We start from the raw sequence: 17,412 nt of genomic DNA on the forward strand, positions 1-17,412 counted from the left end.
CGTTATCCACAGCTTCCCAAGTTTGCAGCAGGGAATTGATTTGCCGCATCTGCTCCGTGAGGCGCGTGAAAAAAAGACTGCCTGATGCTCCATACTCACCATACTTCGCGTGGAGAGCAAACAACTCGCCTTTTGTGTACAGCAGGGTGATGAAAGGGCTTGGATCAAAAGAACCAGGAAATATTGGTCCAACGTCATGTGCGTGAACAAAATCAGAGAGGAACAGGTGCATTACTCTGCGTACATCTTTTGTATCTCCTGGAACATACTGGAACAACATCTGGGTGTACAACAGCACACTCTTGCTCCCAATGGTTGCCGTTATGATGTCAGTGCCACTGGGGTGCATGGGGAACAAACCTAATTGACTCAACTGGCGTGGAAATGGCCCCACCATCTTTGCCCATGTCTTTCCCATGTCAACGGATTCGTACACCCTGAGCAGCTGAGGAATAACAGAACCCGAGGTGACAATGAGAAGTTTCCCCTGCCACTCGAGGAGAGTGAAATCCATACAGTCATTAGCAATCGCAGCGGCGTCCGGAAATGTCCAAGTGTCCCCATCGTCCTCGGAGTAGATGACTGTGCAGGTTCTCTCCTCTTTTCCTGCCTTCTCGCTGACTGCAAAAAGAGGGAAGACAACCGTCGTGCCCCCAACTGCAATGCCTCTGGTCCCACGAGCGGCCTCCAACACATTCCATGAATACTTCCCCATCAATGTGAGTAGCGTGGACTTCAACGACCGTGGGCCCTCCCACGACACTGTTTTCCCCCCTGGTACCGCCGTGGACGCCGTAACGTCACCCACAAACAACTCAAGGTCCCAAAAATATGGAGTCTGGAAAGACACACTGTACCGGTCGGTAACGTTTGACAAAAGAAGAAATGTTTTGTTCGCCTTCACCACAGCCTTGGGGCCAAACAGAAACGTACGGTATCCACCTTTTTCGAATTGCTCAAACACAGTCTTCGGCGTCCACTGCTTTGCCGCCCACGTAACGTCTTTTTCAAAATTACTGACGTCCCCGTACGAGTTGTGTTTTGCCAAAATTTTATAATACATGTCGTCATAACTTCTGCCATACACACCAATGGCAAGTGCAAGCATCGCGCCGTTCACGTCAACGAGGGAATGACAGTGGAATGATAAGACACGTGAATAATCATCAAGAGTTTCTCTCTCTTCTCCTGCAGCGGGCACGGTTACCTCCTCTGGTCTAAAGAGTTCAACCTCTTTCGACTCCATCTGCTCCCCCGCACCCCCGGAGGCGTCAACGCCGCGGCACAACAACACAAAGAGAAGGAGCAGCGCCGCGGAATTAAGCAAACGCCGGGACATTTGGGGTCGTTGTTGTTCACTCTCGCCTCCTTCCGCTGGATCCAGTCACACGGCAACGGTTGTGTGTGCGTCGGGTACCTTGACAGCAGCAACAAGTGAGTCTATGTAAATGTGTAGAAGTGTTGTTGATGTGCAGTTCAGTGCCTTCAAAGTGCACAGTAGCAATTAGCTTTTGATCGCCTTCCTCCTTCGTGTGTGTGTGTGAAAGGTGAGGAGGTGCAAAAAAGCGGGAGAAAAAAAAGAAGCAATGGCACTGTCTGCACACACACACCGAGCGAATCCCACGCCCGTCAGGAAAGAAAGCGGGGCACTTCGCTGCCAAATAAAACAAACAACCGGATGCAACAGGACCCAACCGCTCTGCCGGGCACTTACGCCTCGTCGCCGCCAGTCGTTTGTCCCTGGCGACACTCGCACCTTCCAGCGCAGCCGCTCCGCCGCCGCTCCTGTGGCACCGCCCCCGTGACGACGACGGATGTATAAAACAACAGACGAAAAGAGCACTCGGAGCCGCACCCCTCAAATAGACGCGTGTGGGGACGAAGGAAAGAAAGGTCGCGCACATGACAGCCTCCCACGGGCGGGTGACGGACGACGCCCCTCGTGCGAGGGTGAAGAAACGTGGAGAAGGAGTCAGCCGCACAGCGCACGCAGAAGCAGCGTCATCCACGCTGCTCCGCAAGAAACTGCCGTGCGCACAGCACGCAGGCAGCCGCAACGAGAAGAACGGGGCGCACCCAAGCGCACGGCACAGTCGGCCACGGCTCTGTCCTCACAGATTGGCATCATGCCGCACAGCAGGCTGCAATGGATGGTGCCCCGCACACCCACAGTGAGGCACGCCGCAGACCGTCCCCTCCCTTTGCAGAAGAAGCAGAAAGCCGAGCCGGGCACCCCGTCGCTCCCGTCCCATCGCAGAGGGGAACACAAACAATCGTCGTTGCGGACAATCGGTGCCTATAGCAGGGAAGAAAAGAGGAGGAAACGGGGGCATGTCAGCAGCACAGCCGGCAGAAGGACACTCAACCGGACACGGTAACACAAAGTGGCAGTGGAGCACAGCACAAACGGAAACAAGTCGCGGCACGTTGTTGTAGAATAAACTCTGAAGAGAAAAAAAAGAACTCAACCCCGCAAGAAATTTTTTAAATAAAAAAAAAGATTCCTCAAAGTGCACAGAATAGCTCCGGGGAAAAAAAATTTGTCATTTTTCATGAGGCCTCGCAAATTCACCCCTCCCTTTTTATTCAAATGATGGCTGTCATGCCCCATAACCCCAGCAGGAAAAGCAGTAACACGCGAGGCACACACGCATGCACGGTGGTGTCACCGTCTCCTCCATGGAGTCTCAAGCCAGTAATGTTCCAGAAATTAACGTTGCAGTTGCCAGAAAACGGTGCTGCATTGTGCGTTCAGCAAATCGCATCTGTTTCAAATTTGGTGCTTTTATTAGTCGGTGCAGTGTCAACTCCCTGTGGCGCCCCTCCTTATCGTTTCCAAGAGGAATTTCAGCTGCACCAGACTAGGAATTCTTGGGGATGTCCCTCGTGGAATTCCGTTCGGCGCCATTGTGTGGAGCAGGACTGGTATCTGAACCCACTGTTGCCTCGCGAGCAGCGTCTTCTTCTTTTGAGGTCAGTCGTGCGTTTTTCACTGCTGGTCTCAGGTACATGGAACGGCACATCTTCACTCTCAGCCGTAAGCGGGTTGCCTTGCCGCAGTTGGCGCACAGTGGCCTCGTGCTGCGGCGACCTCGATTCACCATCACCAGTCGGCTCCTTCTTTCGCCACCACCTTCCCTTTCCCTTCTTTTCATCTTTCGTCGTGGAAGAGATATGATCCCCACAGGGTAGTCCAGCGTCAATGAGTCCATCGCTTTTCATTGCCGTTGCAGGCGGTGTTCGTGCATTTTTTGTCTGCTGATTCGTCTTCGTCGGTTCGCAGTTGTTCCTCTGCAGGTATTGGGGAATTTGGGTGCATAAAGTGATGGTGGATTTACCGTATCCTGGGTGGAGGCATTCCCAGAAACAGTGCCCCTTGTGCCTTCCTGCCTGAGAAGCAGACCTTGTAACCGCGGATGGATACACATTTATGCACCCGCCCACATATCGTTAACGAAAATTTGCCTCAAACGTTCCGCTCGGAAGTGGCCCTCACAGCACCGCCGGATACCGTCTGACCCTCCAACTCTGTGGGTGGATTTGCCAGCAGCAGGTGGTGTTGGAAGCGTGACGTTGCTGGCTATGAGTCTCTCGATGTCTTTCTCCGCCAGTTCGCGGATGTACAAAAAAAAAAACGTTGTGCACCGTCAAAGGACTGCTCTCTCCCGTCATCCCGCTGTTCCCCACCAATGTGGAGGCGTGTGAGTTCCTACTCGAATTGGGGAAAAAGCCAGAATAGACCTCTTCGCAAATAGTCTTCCGACCAACACGTACACATACCATTCGTCGTTTACACACATTTCCCTCACGGCCACCCTGTTACCTTCTGCTTGATGTTCCCAAATTACCGACCATCATCGTCTAACAACGCCGGACCTCTTACCGTTCAATGTTACCTCACACCTCCTGTCCTTCGTTTACGAGAGGCCCAAGAGCACAGTACTGCTGCCCTCCTTTGACACACCGTGGATATTCGCTGTCGCCAAAAGAGTGGAAATGCTGTTCACAAATTTACACAACTGATTATGCGCCAGTTTGCCAACAAGCCACTCAGTTCCTGCCCCAGCGAATTCGAGCGTCACACCCCGCTCCGCGCCTGTCAATGCCCCATGAACGGTTGCGTTCACGCAGAGGTACTCGTCCCTCCGCTCGGTACCGGTTACGTTACCAAACAGCCAACAAGCCCCTCATTGGAAGCAGGACAATTACGCACACCTTTTGTACGCAGATCAACCTTGCCATTGGGCCTGCAGGTCCGTAGGGCGGTGTCCACTTCCTTCCGGCTCCTCTCCACATCCATTATCCAGTTCATCTGCTCAGTCAGGCGCACAGAAGCAAGAATGTATGACACTCCATCAGACCTCCTTTCGAACAGTGAAATAAATTCGTTGCCAACGCCATAAAGCCGGACACTGGAGATAACGTCACCACCCGCAGTAAATATTGAGAGTCAAAATCATAAACGCGTTGCATGTCGGTTGAAAACCATGCACGCAACCTTTTGCTTCGTGTTTTCGTCCCAATACGCCGGCGTGGTAAGAAGTGCACTCCGCCTTTCAATAATTACTGCAATGATAAAACCCTTCTGGACGCTGTATTAGCTTCCAATATGTGAATCGCCAAACACAAAATAATTAAAAAACAACCACCCATAAAAGCCTGTCTCACGCCCGAAGGACGCGTACACAATATGTTTCTCTTTCTTTTCGTGCTTTCTCAAACAAATCCGATGGACAGCAGACGGCACGGCAACACCTGCCCCCAGACCTCGTGGTGTTACAACTGTGTGCCCCAGTAGTACGCGGCCGGTCCGGGCGCTGGTCAATGCCGTCAGCCCTGCGTCAGCAACAACAATCCCATGAGGGAAGCATTGCTGGCTCCTGGCTTCCCCGGATAATACAGGGCAACCGGCCCTGGCACCACGATGAAGTAGCCGGCATTGCCAGTACGCACAGCTCCTGCTGGCATCCACCACCAACAATGCCCTCCGCAAGAACACGCGCCAAGCCAAGGTGTCGTCCACAAACAACCGGTGCGCCGCACAGCACGCCGCACACACCGTCGCCGCAAGAAGCGGCGCGCACTTCTCTCAGATGGGACCAGCAGCGTCCCGCACGACGCAGGGAGCCACCGCAGGCCCGCCGCCCACCAGACAGTCCACCCGTCGTCTGATCCCCGTCCGCCCGCGCAGCAGCTCCTTCTCCCTCCAGTCGGTGGACTCGACACCAGCTCGCAATCGTCCCCACCGCGGCACGCGCCATCGACGCACAGCCGTCGCCCAGCCCGCACAGCGCCGCTCCGCACACGTCGCAAGCACGGCCGCACCGCCCCTATCCTGCGCACACTGCTACAGAGGAACAAAAGAAGGAGAAAAAAAAAGGAAAGCCGCGTCGTCAGCAAGCAGGGGCCGTGGGCCAGTGGCGTTGCCCCGCCCTCTGGGTACACCAGCGGCGGGGAGGGCGTCACGGCACGCACTCTCCCCACACCGGGAGCCACACCACCAGCACTGGCAGCAGTCGCACCGTGGGACGCTCCGTTAACAAAGACATCACACGAACACACACGAAAATACGTCCCCAACCGCTCCCAACTGCAACCACCCACCAAAAAGTGAGGGCTCTGGAGTGAAAAGGACGAAACAAGCAACGCACACAAAAAAAAAAACTGAATCCACTCCATGTCCCAATCGCACAATTAACAAAACTACAGGATAGGGGAAAAACCTACATACATCGTTCATTGGCAGCCCGGCCCAAACACGCACATCCTCATCACATGCCCCCAGCAGAAGCACACCCGCGGCACAACGCAGCGGGCGCCCAATGGCTCCACCCCCTCCTCCCGCCAACGGGTCGAGGGCAGGGAGTGGAACGCTCCACGGGGACGCTGAGCGGTCAATGACACATTCCACGTCGTTAGGCCACAGAGCACATAGGGCACAAACCGGGATGCAGCAACCAATCAAGCAATACCTTAAGATTCAACACGCACAGAAAAACATTCATTTCTTTCATTTGTCAATCGCAACAGGGGTATATCACGTCTTCTGAGACCCGTTCCACACGGGCAACAGGCGATGTGTCGTTGCCGAAGCGCGCCATGAGCGCAGTGTATTCTTCCTCCCGTAAGTGATGGACACAAATCGAGGTCGGCACCACATGGGATTCCCCAGAGTCATCGCGGATGTTGTAAAAGTGACAGGGCAGCACCTTGACGTATATCAACGGCTTGTACTGCACCTCATTCACCAACACAAACCCAACCATCATGTCCTCCTGACCCATACCAATTGATAAAAACTCCTCCTGACGCTCCTTACTGTACGGCAGGTGCGCCAGGCGCCTCAGAGGCTTGTACGACACCAACGCCTCCGCCACATCCCTCGACAAAGTGTAGCACCAGCCAACCATAAACGACACGCCCACTATGCGTTTATTCACCTGAAATCCTCTTCCAACATGAGCGCCCATGTAGACCCCTCGGCGCGGCAGAAGGCGTAGGTGAGCAACGAACAGCGGCACACGGAGAAACATGTCGTCATCGCCCTTCGCAATGTAACTCGCGGTCGGAAACAGACGGAGCGCAAGGTCAAACCACATGTACACCTTTTGGCTCATACCAATCTCCGCCTCAGTCCCAATTTCTCCACCAACGCCCGCTATTTTTCCTGGAGACACGAGGCCCTCGTTCATTGGCAGCGCAACCACGTCGTTCCACTGCGCCGCCTCCTCCAGCAGCGCGGCAGAGTAGTCGTAGCCGTGCGACGGGTGTCGCCCAATAACGTACAGCACGAGCATCGCACCGGTGAAGTCGTTCGCCCTCGTCGCCACTCCGGGGAACCGCCAGCACGTCGACCGCTGCAGTTTGCGTCGTCTTCGCCTCACTTCTTCGTCCGGGGAGAGAATGCCCAGCACAATCAGGTACTCCCGCCGGCTCCACGTATCCACAACACTGCGTGGGATGTAAGCAAGTGCTACGTCGTCCACTGCAGCGGCTCGCGAATGGCGGGGGTTGTTTGGCTCCGGCGCGTCATCATCGGCAGCGGTGTCAAACCTCAGAGAGAAAACAGTCGTGGCCACAATGAAGAGAATCAACAGCACGGCAACTCGCTTCAGCTTACGCCTCAGCGTCAGCAGTTTCGGCTTCGCCATGGTCGCTTTTGTTGTGAGAGTCTAGGCAAAAGAAAAAGGGGCGGAGAGCGTGTAAGGGCGTAGGGGAATTTATCATTATTATGTTTTTTCTCGTGTTTTCTCAAACAAATCCGATGGACCGCAGACGGCACGGCAACACCTGCCCCCAGACCTCGTGGTGTTACAACTGTGTGCCCCAGTAGTACGCGGCCGGTCCGGGCGCTGGTCGATGCCGTCAGCCCTGCGTCAGCAACAACAATCCCATGAGGGAAGCATTGCTGGCTCCTGGCTTCCCTGGATAATACAGGGCAACCGGCCCTGGCACCACGATGTTGCAGTTAGCTATAAAATCAACGGGGCGTAATTTGGCAGCGCCACCCCGACCAGGGTACCGCTGCCCAGTGTGAGACTTATGGCCGCCACAAGCATGTGAGCACTACTCCGTTGCTTCTCTCCGTCTATCTCCTTTTTCTTCTTTATTTTTGGTATTTCTGATTTGTTTTTGGAATGAAACAAAAACAAAAGGAAAAAGAGCAAATATTACTGCTGGTGCTGCTGCTGCTGAAGAAGAAGAAGAAGGGCCTGGTGATGAGGATTACGGCAGCCATTGAGGGCCGCAAAAATTTTTGCCTTCCAGTGGACTGTCTCACCTCCCTTTTTTCTTCTCCCACACACTTGCGCGCATACTCTCATCCAGTTGTTTCCTCGAGTTCACGCATGGGAATGGCATGTTCAAAAAAAAAAGGAAATCTCTTCCGCATCGTGTAAACAGGATGATGTGGTTGCCACCTGCGCACTCTCCTGGCAATGCCGGAAACATCATCGTGGTACGCCAGGGTCCATTACACACACGCACCCGTATCACCCAATGGGGGAAAAGCCAATAGCCGGTAATGTTTCCTTCATGGAATTGTTGTCATTGGCGCAAAACACACACACACACACCGGACCAGCCGCGTATGACTGAGTCTCACAGTTGTAACACCATAAGGTCTGTGTCTGTATGGTGGGGTGTTGAGTGGGGTAAGTGGGGGAATGCACATGTTACCGTCCCGTCTGCAGCACCACCATCTGCAGCAATTTTACTGTTGAGTGTAGATGAGTGAAGACCGTTGCTTCAAATTTGGCTGAGACCGCTTTATTTGAGTCTTTAAGCGTCGCACCACCGACTCGCGGTTACGCTTAATGGCCTGCAGTTCAGTCAACCGTCTGGCAACGTCTTTGAGGCGACGGCTGAGGTCCCGCTTGCGTGATTGCAACGTTCGCAGCACTTCCACCACACATTGTAACTCTATCTCCACGCTGCGACGAGTCTCCCTCACGCCCTCGCGCAATCGAAGCAGTTCCCCCTCCGTCTTGGGATGCGCCATGGGTCCTGATGCGCTGCTCTGCCTCCCTCCTCTGCCTGCCCGCAAGGCGTGGAGCATCTTCCGTAGCGTTTTTGTCTCGTGCTCAAGAAAGACGATACGCCCATCAAGAAAGTTCCCCCGCTCCCTTAACCGCTCGCGATCGGACGACGATTGAAGAATACAACGAGCCTGCAGTGTCTCTGGTGAAGATGTGATGGATGGTGCGTGCGGTTCCCCCTCCTGCATCCCGCCCGCCGCAACCATTCTTCGGCTCATCGACTCCATGACATTCTGGTAACGACCCTTCAATTGCTGCAACTGCTCCTGGCATCGTCGAAGTTCCGCCTGTTTCTCCGCTTGGGCCTTTTGCTCGAGATGAAGCTCCACAACGGCGTTCTTTATGTCTGCAAGAACCGTCTCCTCCAGTACTAGCGCCTGTCCGCGGAGGATGTCCTCGAGAGTCGCGGACCCACGCATCCACTCCACATGTGATTCGGCGACACGACGGACGGACCGCAACTCCAACGTCGCCCTCGAGTGGTGTAAAAGAGCCGTTTCCTTTTCCTTCGCCAGACGCACAGCGTCAGACTCGATTGCACGAAGTTCCGCCCTTCGCTGAAGCACCACTTCCGTGAGGGCGGCAATTTTCTCTTTTGTGTCGTCCGCACTTCTGGTATGGGCGTTTAAGGCGCACTGCAGCGGTGTGATTTCCCGCCGAAGCGCAAGGCCGCGGTGCGTCAAGCGATGGAGTTGGGCCTGCAGCTCCTGCAAAACACCCTCCAAGACTGTCTGCTCATGCCGATCCTTCTCCCGCACCAAATCCCGTGCTTGCTCCAGCTTCAACTTCATGGATGATAATCGTGCCTCCAGAGCGTCAAGGTGGGTTTGACACATGTCACGAGATTGCCGCCGTGCCGCAAGTTCATTTTCTGCGGCAGCCAAAGCCTCTCTTGTTTTGGTGACGTCGTAATTTATCTCCTCGGCAAATCGGCCTTCCTGCTGAAGATCTGAAAGACACGACAAAGTCGCCGCACGAATTCGCACGATTCGATCATCCAGTTGCTGGAGGCCCCGCTGCAGTGAGGCACGTGTATCCTCAAAGGCGCGTGTCGACTGCACACCGCCGCCCACTCGTGTCTCCTTGCAAAGACACTCAAGCTCCCTTGAGCGCAAAAGCAACTCCTGCAGTTGTGCGTTACGCCCATCCCAAAGCGCAAGCGTGTTGCGGTACGAAAGCAGCGCCTGCTGCCGCACATCTCGCTGGGCCGCTAGTTGTCTTTGCGTCGCAGCCGTTGCGTTCTCCTGCTCTTGTGCTTCGCTCGTGGAAGCGTGAAGACGGGCAAGCAAGGCGTGCTGATTTCTTCTGTGGACATCGATGCTCTTGGAGATCGTCTGCTGCTGCGCCAAAAGCTCCTGATGCTTCTTCTGCAGCTGATCAAGAAGAGCCCGACGGGCCGCCAGGGTTTGTTCCCCGCTGGCGTACGCCTCCGTGTTCGCCGCAGTTTGTGTCTCACACACCGTTATCGCCTCCTGCACGCGTGACACCGCCAGCCACGACTCTGTTTTGTCTTGTTTGCCCCTCACAATATTCAGCCGGAGGGCCCGCAGCTCCCCCTGCACCTGCGCAAACTCCTCCTCCCCCCGCTGCAGCGCGCTCTGTGACATGCGAAGAGAATTGTGGGCTCCTGTCAATGATGCCTGCACCCGCTCCAAGCGGTGGCGCTGCCGCTCCAAATCCCGCTGAGCCTCATGAGCATTTTTTTGCGATGCAGAAGCGGCAGAAAGTTCCAGCGCTGTCTGCTCCAGCACCTCCGATATGACATGCTCCTTCTCAAGAGCCTTCGCCTTGGCCTGCACCGCACGTGACACTCCCTGCAGCAACTCCTGGACCTCCTTTTGACGACTCTTCAACGCATGAAGATCGGCACGGCTGTGGGACTCCTCCCGCTGCAGAATCTGCAGCGCATCATCGTCCCTCTGCAGGCGCTTTTGATCTTCGACGGCGGCCTTCGTTCTCGAAAGGACATGTTGCTTCACCTGCGCCAAGTTCCTCTGCAGCACGGCGACGGCCTCCCGTTCCAACTCAATATCCGAAAATTTATTCTGTAACTCATATGCAATGTGGTCTATGCGTTGCTGGATCTTTCGATTTGTTTCATTTAACACCCACGTCGGCCAAGACATGAATTGGCACAAGAGATGTCTCCCTGCTACGTGTAAAGACAAAAAGGAATGGAAACAATAATAAACATATGGAGGGGGGAATACAACAAACACATTAATTCCAAATGCAGCCTCTACCGTGTAGCACCCACCCCACCTCTCCCCTCAAGGAAAGCAGCGGTCGCAGAAACAATAACAATCTACGCAGTTACATGCAGAACAAAGAAAAAAAAAAAAAAAAAGCGAGGAACAGAAGGCGTGTCCGTGCGGGAAAAAAAGAAAAAAAAAAAAAAACCACAGACGGATGGAAGTCAACAGAAAAAGTTATGCGCAACACTCATTGTAGCAGCAACTTCTTTGGCCGTGCGGCATCCCGTGCCTGCCAACGCATGTACTCTGCGCGGTCGTGGGGATGGTCCGTGTCGTCTGGCTTGGATTCCATCGCGTCCGTGTCAAGAGAGGCAGACGTCTGCTCCACCGCGCTGTTGCGAAGCCGCTTCTGCGGGGCCGATCGCGCGCTGGCGATGTTCACCGGCGCACTCTTCTGCGCAACGTACGTGATGGCAAATTCGTCTTCGTCGTCGGCCCCAACGGAGACGGTGGAGGTTTGGGCGGGATGCAACGACGGCGTTTGGACAGCGCTGGGGAGTTCCTCCTCGTCTGGACAAACGCTCGAATGCACAACAACTGTCTTCTCGCCCGACATGTCGCCGCCGCCGCCGCAGAGAAACACACGCAAAGTGCTGTGAAAGGGAGAGACACACACACACACAAAAAAAAAAAAAAAGAGAGAGAGAAGCCCTGCAGAAACAAATAATAATAATAATAATAATCATCATCATCATCAAAAGCCCAAGCCATTACACACATACACTCATGTACATACAAACACATGTCATTCACTCTTATGAATGACAAGAGGCAAAATGTTCTACAAAGGCAATACAAATGTCGTTCATTCAGACGCTGCCACCAACAATACAAACAACTCCATTTCCATAAATAACTGGCACCAACACAAAGAGCGACACGGACCGTAATAAACAGAAAAAGAAAAGAAAAGAAAAATGACGGAGCACAAAGCCCTCAAAATATTCCCCCTCCCTCACAAGTCAAAAATAAAAATAAAAATTTAACAAAAATGAAGAAGAAGAAAAAGAATAAATCATCCTCATATATATATATATATATATCATGATGCATCATGGGTCCTCTACAGGAGATCATTGAAGCCAAAATGGCTTCTCCCCTCACCATGCAAGCGGCTCCTTCTTGTGAAAAAAGCCACCGGTAGGCCCATCCGCCGGTAGTGTGGCGAGATAAACCAAAGTCTCAGCCCCCTCATCTGGTTCCATGGGTGCCTCTGCACGGTTTCGCGACATATCTGTTCGTACATACCCGGGATATGCTGCATTTACCTTCGCCGCCTTGGCGCTGCTTTCCTCTTGCGTCTGCAGCCAGTAGGCAAGATTGTGCGTGTACATGTTCAGTGCCGCCTTTGTGCACTTGTAACTTGTAAAGAGTGGACTGCCGTACCTGTTGTGCGGATGCTCCACCGTCTCGTGGGTACCGAGGGGTGTGCTGACATTAACAATACGTGGGGCGTCGGATGTGCGTAGCATCAGCGGTAAAAAGGCATTGGTGACCATCACGGCAGCAAAAAAATTCACTTCAAACTCCTCCCGCATGCGGGGCACATTCAACGGGGTGATGTGGTTGTCGTAGTCCATCACAGCGGCGTTGTTGATGAGGGCATCCAGCCGTTTGTACCGCGCCTCCACCTCACGTGCCGCGGTGGCAACAGAATCCTCATCGGTAATGACAAGATGCAAAAATTGCACGTCCATGTCGTCCGCGCGAAGCGACGCCGCTGCTGCCTCGCCACGTTGAACATCACGAGCAGCAAGCAGGACGCAGTAGCCAAGTTGCGCCATGCGACGCACCGCCGCGTACCCAATGCCGCGATTCCCGCCTGTCACCAGCGCCACACGCTTCGACGACATCACTGCCCAATAATAATAATAATAATAATAATAATAATAATATAAATATATATGTATTTATATGTATGCTTATAATATATATATATATAGGTGGATAATGCCTGCAGAAAGGCAACAGTCTCCCTCTCTCTCCCTCTCTCTCTCTCTTTCAGGCACACACACACACATTTCGTGCAGAGATAAAAGAAAACAAAAAAAAAAAACCCAAATTGATAGTAACGCCATGCAGATAGGCACAAGGACAAAAATATAAAAAGATAAAATAATATTTAAATAAAATAAAAATAAAAGAAGTCAAAGAAATGCATCAAATCAACCCCCCAAAAAAAAAAAATAATAATAATAATGTGTCATTACGTCTCATTCAATTATTTTTTCTTTTTTATTATTATTTTTCTTTTCTTTCGTATTTAATCTGTTCGTGTCATATGTGTACGTACATGTATGCACCCATCCAACACCCCTCCCTCTCTCTCTCTCTCTCTCTCTCTGTGTGTGTGTGTCCGTTCATCCTCATCCTCTGTAGATCACCTCCACACAACATTGTGCAGGGCGAGTATGATGCGCTGCAGCTCATAAAGACGGCCCTCTTCCCGCCGCACAGACTCACGGCGGCTCCAGTACGCACGCAACATCTCCTCGTAGGCATGCGATTCAGCCTCCGCCATAACTCACACACTCAACAACAACAAAAAAAAAAAAAAAAAAGCTCACAGTTCTGCGTAGCCTTTAAAGTTCAAACAGACAACAGAGAAAATATATATTATATATTATACATATATATACATATGTATATTATCAGGTAAGAGAGATGAAAATAAAAATAAAATAGAAAAAAAAAAAAAAAAAGAACACCTGTACATAAGAAAGGTCACATTTCTGCACGGCGAACAAAAAACACCCACCCACCTACCTTTCCCTTATCCCCTCCCTCTTTACACAAAAAGATGGGTACATGAACACTTCTTCTTTTCATAACTTCTTGCGCCTCCTCCTCCTCACCACCACCTCCACCCGCTTCTCTCTCTCACCCCCCTCTCCCTCCGTTCCGCAGGCATACATGCATGCATCTATGTATGTACATATATATATATATATATGCTTATGCATTGAATTATACGTACGCAAGTGCCTCTACCACAATGAAATTAAACAGTAAAAAAGAAATCTCACCGCAAGACACTAAAAGAGAAAAAAATTAAATAAATAAATAAGTATCACAAAAGTACAAGTTTTTTTTTATTTTTTTTTTTTTTTTCCCCTACTCTTACCAGCGCGTCTAGCTATACAAAATGCCATCTGAGTGCCTAGGAGGTGGTCGAGCAACGACAAAAGTTTCCTGCTATGAAGCAACCGCCATTGAGAGAACTTTCCGAGGCAAAGGTCCTGTTCAATGCCCAGCCGTTGACGCACAGCCAAGGTGCCTGGACATTCTAGAAGCAGATGGTGCAAGGTTTCCTGCGGGCCAATTGGCGTGCTTGTGGAAGCTGGCTGATCCTGCGGCAGCAGAGATCGCCTCCTGGCACTGCTGTTTCGATGTCGTGTGGCGTCTGGGTTGTGTGCGCAGCGACTTCTGTGCGGTGCGGTGCTTCTCCGTGTGGGGAAAACCATGTCACAGAAATCACATTTGAGCTCGGGAAGCGGTGGGGGATGTTCCGGATGAAAGGACCGACAGTGACTGACGAGACCCGAGAATCCCGTCAATGTGGAATCACAGTGCGGACATTTCTCCTTCCGACGGCGTGTGAGGGTCCGTCTCCTTACTGGAGAGACGTCTTCCTCCCTCGCCGACGGGGGAACAGTGTCCGTCCCCGGTGCGGTTGGATCGTTGTTAGAGCGCATATATGCAGACTGTTCCGGTGAGATGTTGCAGAATCGGCATTGGTTCGTGCAATCTCTCACAGCCCAGTATAGTCGGCCCCAGAGCTCAGATCCCCCGCACCTTGCCCTTGCGAGGCGAACCAGTTCCTGACGGTGTAGAACTTCCTGAGTGATCAGGTCCTTACCGCTGAGATCGGATGGCCTCGTGCCGCAAAGCAAGTAGCGATGAGTGTCTTGACGAATGGTACCACGCCACTTGTTGGTGAGCTGGGCAGTAAAACATGTCAGCAGATCCGTATGCCATAAAGGTGCGATTCCGTGCTCCGTGTATTGTCCACTTTCCATAGTCTGCGTCGCATACTGATCTGCAGGCTCGTTAGCATGTACTCCGCAATGTCCGCAACAAAACTGCAGGTGCACGGACCAGCCAGCACACGTCAGTTTCAAGAGACGCTGCCGGATCTGATCCTCCGTCCAGTCGGTCTGACTGAGCGGGCCCTTGTTTAGAGCCGCTAGAAGAGACTGACTGTCCGTAACCACAAGCAGGGTTTTACGCCTGTGTCGGATACGAGGAATCATCAGCTTCTCCAGGGCTAGAAGCAGCGCACGGGATTCCGTCCTGTAGCTGCATAGGCGTGCACCGCAGTTTATACTGGCCTTTTCTATTATCTCCGATGAGTTGAGGGATGAAAGCAGTATTCCAACCCCTGCTGACTTGGGAACGTCGACACCGCCATCCGTCGCAAGTATCCACGAACGATGGCTGTGCAGCGCCAGAGACTCTTCGCTGACTCTGCGCTTTTCCCGTATCAGCTCTTCCTCGTCGGTGATTGAGTGGTCTATCGGAAGTTCCACACCGATGGTGACCCGGTGAGCGGAGGCCGCAAACCAGGGAGGAATGGAGCTGCGAAAGAACCGCTCTTCGCGTGGTGAGCTCTCGGTGATGCCATAGTCCTTTGTGTATGCGTCTACGAAGGCATATAGCTCGTCCCGAGATAATGGCGAGATGCGGAAACCAGCGCGAGGCGGTGGCTCAGGCGGGGGTCTCCGCATCCAGTCCATCTGACATGCGCGTGTGTTCTCAAATATTGAGAGCCGCGCGCGCAGGCAAAGGACGTGGAGCGGCGGCATATTAGCCTCCAGTAGTGCGGATTCCGGGTCGACAGTGCTCGGAACTCCGCTGACATTGCGTGCCAGGGTTGCGTATGTCTTCTGCATCTCATTCTTCGCTGAATCCGTCGCTACTGCCCATATGAGCTCGCTGCCATAGCGTAATTTGGAGGCACCGTATCCAATGACGAACGTGCGTCGGTCATGTGGAGATGCCCCCGCCTCTTTGTGCGCTATGCAGCGTAGCTGCGATATCCGTTGCGAAGTGGCAGCGCGTTGCTTGGTGGCCGCCACATTTAGCGTCAGTCGTGGATCGAGATCCATGCCAAGAAGCTTCGTAGTTCGCGATGCCCCCATGGTCATGACTGGGATTTGACATGCAGCCACTACCAGCGGCCACCTTCCTTCACGATCATAATCTGACTCCGTGTGCGTGGAGAGCGTGAACCAAGCAGCTTCACACTTTGACGGGTTAATGGCCAGGCCATTTTCCTGACTCCACGCATGCAGCTTTTGAAGAACCATGTTGGCAGTGGGAATGGCGTCTTCCCGGGACTGCCCCTTAACGATAATAGAGAGGTCGTCCGCATACATGTCGGCTGTGACACCCGCAAAGCTGTTCAGCAGACTGAGAAGTGGGTGCGCGTAAAGGGGGAACAAATACGGTCCCAGCACGGACCCCTGAGGAACTCCTCGCAGCATGGGACGCCGATCGCTGTGTCTGTGACCAACTCGTGTCTTCGCGTAGCGACCACATAGAAAGTTTCTAAGCCACCCTCTACAATTCACCCCCGGAATATTAGCCAGCAAGCGACTGAGGACTCGATGATCTATGGAGTCAAAGGCCTTGCTGAAATCAACCAGCACCAGCAGGGTCCGATGGGGTCTGTAGTGGAGTTGATTGCCAATACCGCTCTTCTTGGGAAGGTTCACTTGGAAATAGTGATTTCTATTATGCTCCACTTCGTGTATCAGGTGTGCCAGCTGCATCGAAAAGTACAAGTCACAGTAACTGTCGTCATTCAAATCCCCGTCAGTAAAAACAATGCCAACTCCCACACAACCAAAGAACAACAAGAAGCTAAATATATATATATATACCGGCCAAGAATGTATCAAGTGTATTATCAACGTGAATGGAAGTACAACAGAATTCCCTCGCAGAGTTCACTCCGTTGACCCCTCAAATGCACACGACATTATACCGCCAATGTAACCAATTCTCCTAAACTAAACACACAAATACACAAACACGCAGAGCCACCTAAATAAATGCGTTGCTAACAAGCCAGTGGCGAAGTGCCATGTACTCCCGCAGCCGGCACTCACCGTAGCACACGTAGTCCAGACCGCTGCCCCCACGAGCAAATGCCTCCGTGTCCACTGCGCAGTCGGCACACTCGTCGGGCACGCAGCCCATCACGATTGCCCACAGCGTCCAGTGGAGGTGCGACGCCAGCATGCCGAGCAGCAGCTCCACCAAATGCGCCTCGCTTACCGACACCTCACTCACCGGCACCCCGCTGCTCGTCGCAAAGTACCTCCGCACAGCCTGCAACGCGGCAGTGCCAACGTCCCCCGCCTCCCCGTCAACGTCGCCCCGCCGCCAGGCGTCAACGATCAGCTCCGGCAGCCGCGGGTACTCCTCCCCAAGCCCGCGCCACGCATCCGCCTTCGCCGCGGGCGGGAACACGCTCAGAAACTTGATGAACCCGCGACCACCCGCCTCCGTGCCACGCGTGTAGTCGTAGTCCAGCTCGCACAGCGTGTTGCCAAGGTCAAAGCAGCGGTAGTTCGCATCCGTGTACTCAAAGTCAATGAAAAGGTACCCGCGAC

The 17,412-nt window shown here is 53.0% G+C and overlaps 6 protein-coding genes and 1 pseudogene across 6 annotated transcripts, besides 27 other annotated features; all 7 read right to left on the reverse strand.

Moving 5' to 3' along the window:
• Tc00.1047053508297.7 (trans-sialidase, putative) lies at positions 1 to 1,339 on the reverse strand (the record flags this gene model as incomplete). The annotated part of the gene is made up of 1 exon (XM_803790.1): positions 1 to 1,339. A coding segment is annotated over one exon (1,339 nt), but the record flags the coding sequence as incomplete, so codon positions are not given.
• Positions 1 to 2,671: a sequence feature (heterozygous, non-Esmeraldo-like haplotype).
• Positions 2,478 to 2,499: a sequence feature (AT_rich).
• Positions 2,672 to 4,317: a sequence feature (areas not merged during assembly with more than two copies in the genome that could not be assigned to a particular haplotype).
• On the reverse strand, positions 3,429 to 4,841 carry Tc00.1047053508297.14 (annotated as a pseudogene).
• Positions 4,318 to 5,235: a sequence feature (heterozygous, Esmeraldo-like haplotype).
• Positions 5,236 to 7,327: a sequence feature (areas not merged during assembly with more than two copies in the genome that could not be assigned to a particular haplotype).
• On the reverse strand, positions 6,018 to 7,151 carry Tc00.1047053508297.20 (UDP-Gal or UDP-GlcNAc-dependent glycosyltransferase, putative; the record flags this gene model as incomplete). The annotated part of the gene is made up of 1 exon (XM_803785.1): positions 6,018 to 7,151. One exon carries the CDS (start codon positions 7,149 to 7,151, stop codon positions 6,018 to 6,020), a length of 1,134 nt encoding a protein of 377 aa, XP_808878.1.
• Positions 7,328 to 7,932: a sequence feature (haploid, non-Esmeraldo-like haplotype).
• Positions 7,933 to 12,663: a sequence feature (heterozygous, non-Esmeraldo-like haplotype).
• Positions 8,213 to 10,663, reverse strand: Tc00.1047053508297.30 (hypothetical protein, conserved; the record flags this gene model as incomplete). The annotated part of the gene is made up of 1 exon (XM_803786.1): positions 8,213 to 10,663. One exon carries the CDS (start codon positions 10,661 to 10,663, stop codon positions 8,213 to 8,215), a length of 2,451 nt encoding a protein of 816 aa, XP_808879.1.
• Positions 10,914 to 10,936: a microsatellite.
• Positions 10,980 to 11,348, reverse strand: Tc00.1047053508297.41 (hypothetical protein, conserved; the record flags this gene model as incomplete). Its single annotated transcript, XM_803789.1, has 1 exon — positions 10,980 to 11,348. The coding sequence occupies one exon, from the start codon at positions 11,346 to 11,348 to the stop codon at positions 10,980 to 10,982; it is 369 nt and encodes a 122-aa protein (XP_808882.1).
• Positions 11,455 to 11,475: a microsatellite.
• Positions 11,757 to 11,807: a sequence feature (A-rich).
• Positions 11,816 to 11,835: a microsatellite.
• Tc00.1047053508297.50 (short chain dehydrogenase, putative) lies at positions 11,893 to 12,645 on the reverse strand (the record flags this gene model as incomplete). The annotated part of the gene is made up of 1 exon (XM_803787.1): positions 11,893 to 12,645. The coding sequence occupies one exon, from the start codon at positions 12,643 to 12,645 to the stop codon at positions 11,893 to 11,895; it is 753 nt and encodes a 250-aa protein (XP_808880.1).
• Positions 12,654 to 12,687: a microsatellite.
• Positions 12,664 to 13,876: a sequence feature (haploid, non-Esmeraldo-like haplotype).
• Positions 12,691 to 12,734: a microsatellite.
• Positions 12,764 to 12,795: a microsatellite.
• Positions 12,890 to 12,948: a sequence feature (A-rich).
• Positions 12,968 to 12,992: a sequence feature (AT_rich).
• Positions 13,012 to 13,041: a sequence feature (AT_rich).
• Positions 13,109 to 13,136: a microsatellite.
• Positions 13,402 to 13,441: a microsatellite.
• Positions 13,460 to 13,497: a microsatellite.
• Positions 13,624 to 13,690: a sequence feature (CT-rich).
• Positions 13,717 to 13,745: a microsatellite.
• Positions 13,837 to 13,859: a sequence feature (AT_rich).
• Positions 13,877 to 17,412: a sequence feature (areas not merged during assembly with more than two copies in the genome that could not be assigned to a particular haplotype).
• Positions 13,878 to 13,903: a microsatellite.
• Positions 13,878 to 16,568: a mobile genetic element.
• Tc00.1047053508297.61 (choline ethanolamine kinase, putative) lies at positions 16,841 to 17,412 on the reverse strand (the record flags this gene model as incomplete). Its single annotated transcript, XM_803788.1, has 1 exon — positions 16,841 to 17,412. A coding segment is annotated over one exon (572 nt), but the record flags the coding sequence as incomplete, so codon positions are not given.

Source organism: Trypanosoma cruzi, genomic scaffold (genome assembly GCF_000209065.1).
Source record: "Trypanosoma cruzi strain CL Brener 1047053516763 genomic scaffold, whole genome shotgun sequence".
NCBI classification, from domain to species: Eukaryota; Euglenozoa; class Kinetoplastea; order Trypanosomatida; family Trypanosomatidae; genus Trypanosoma; species Trypanosoma cruzi.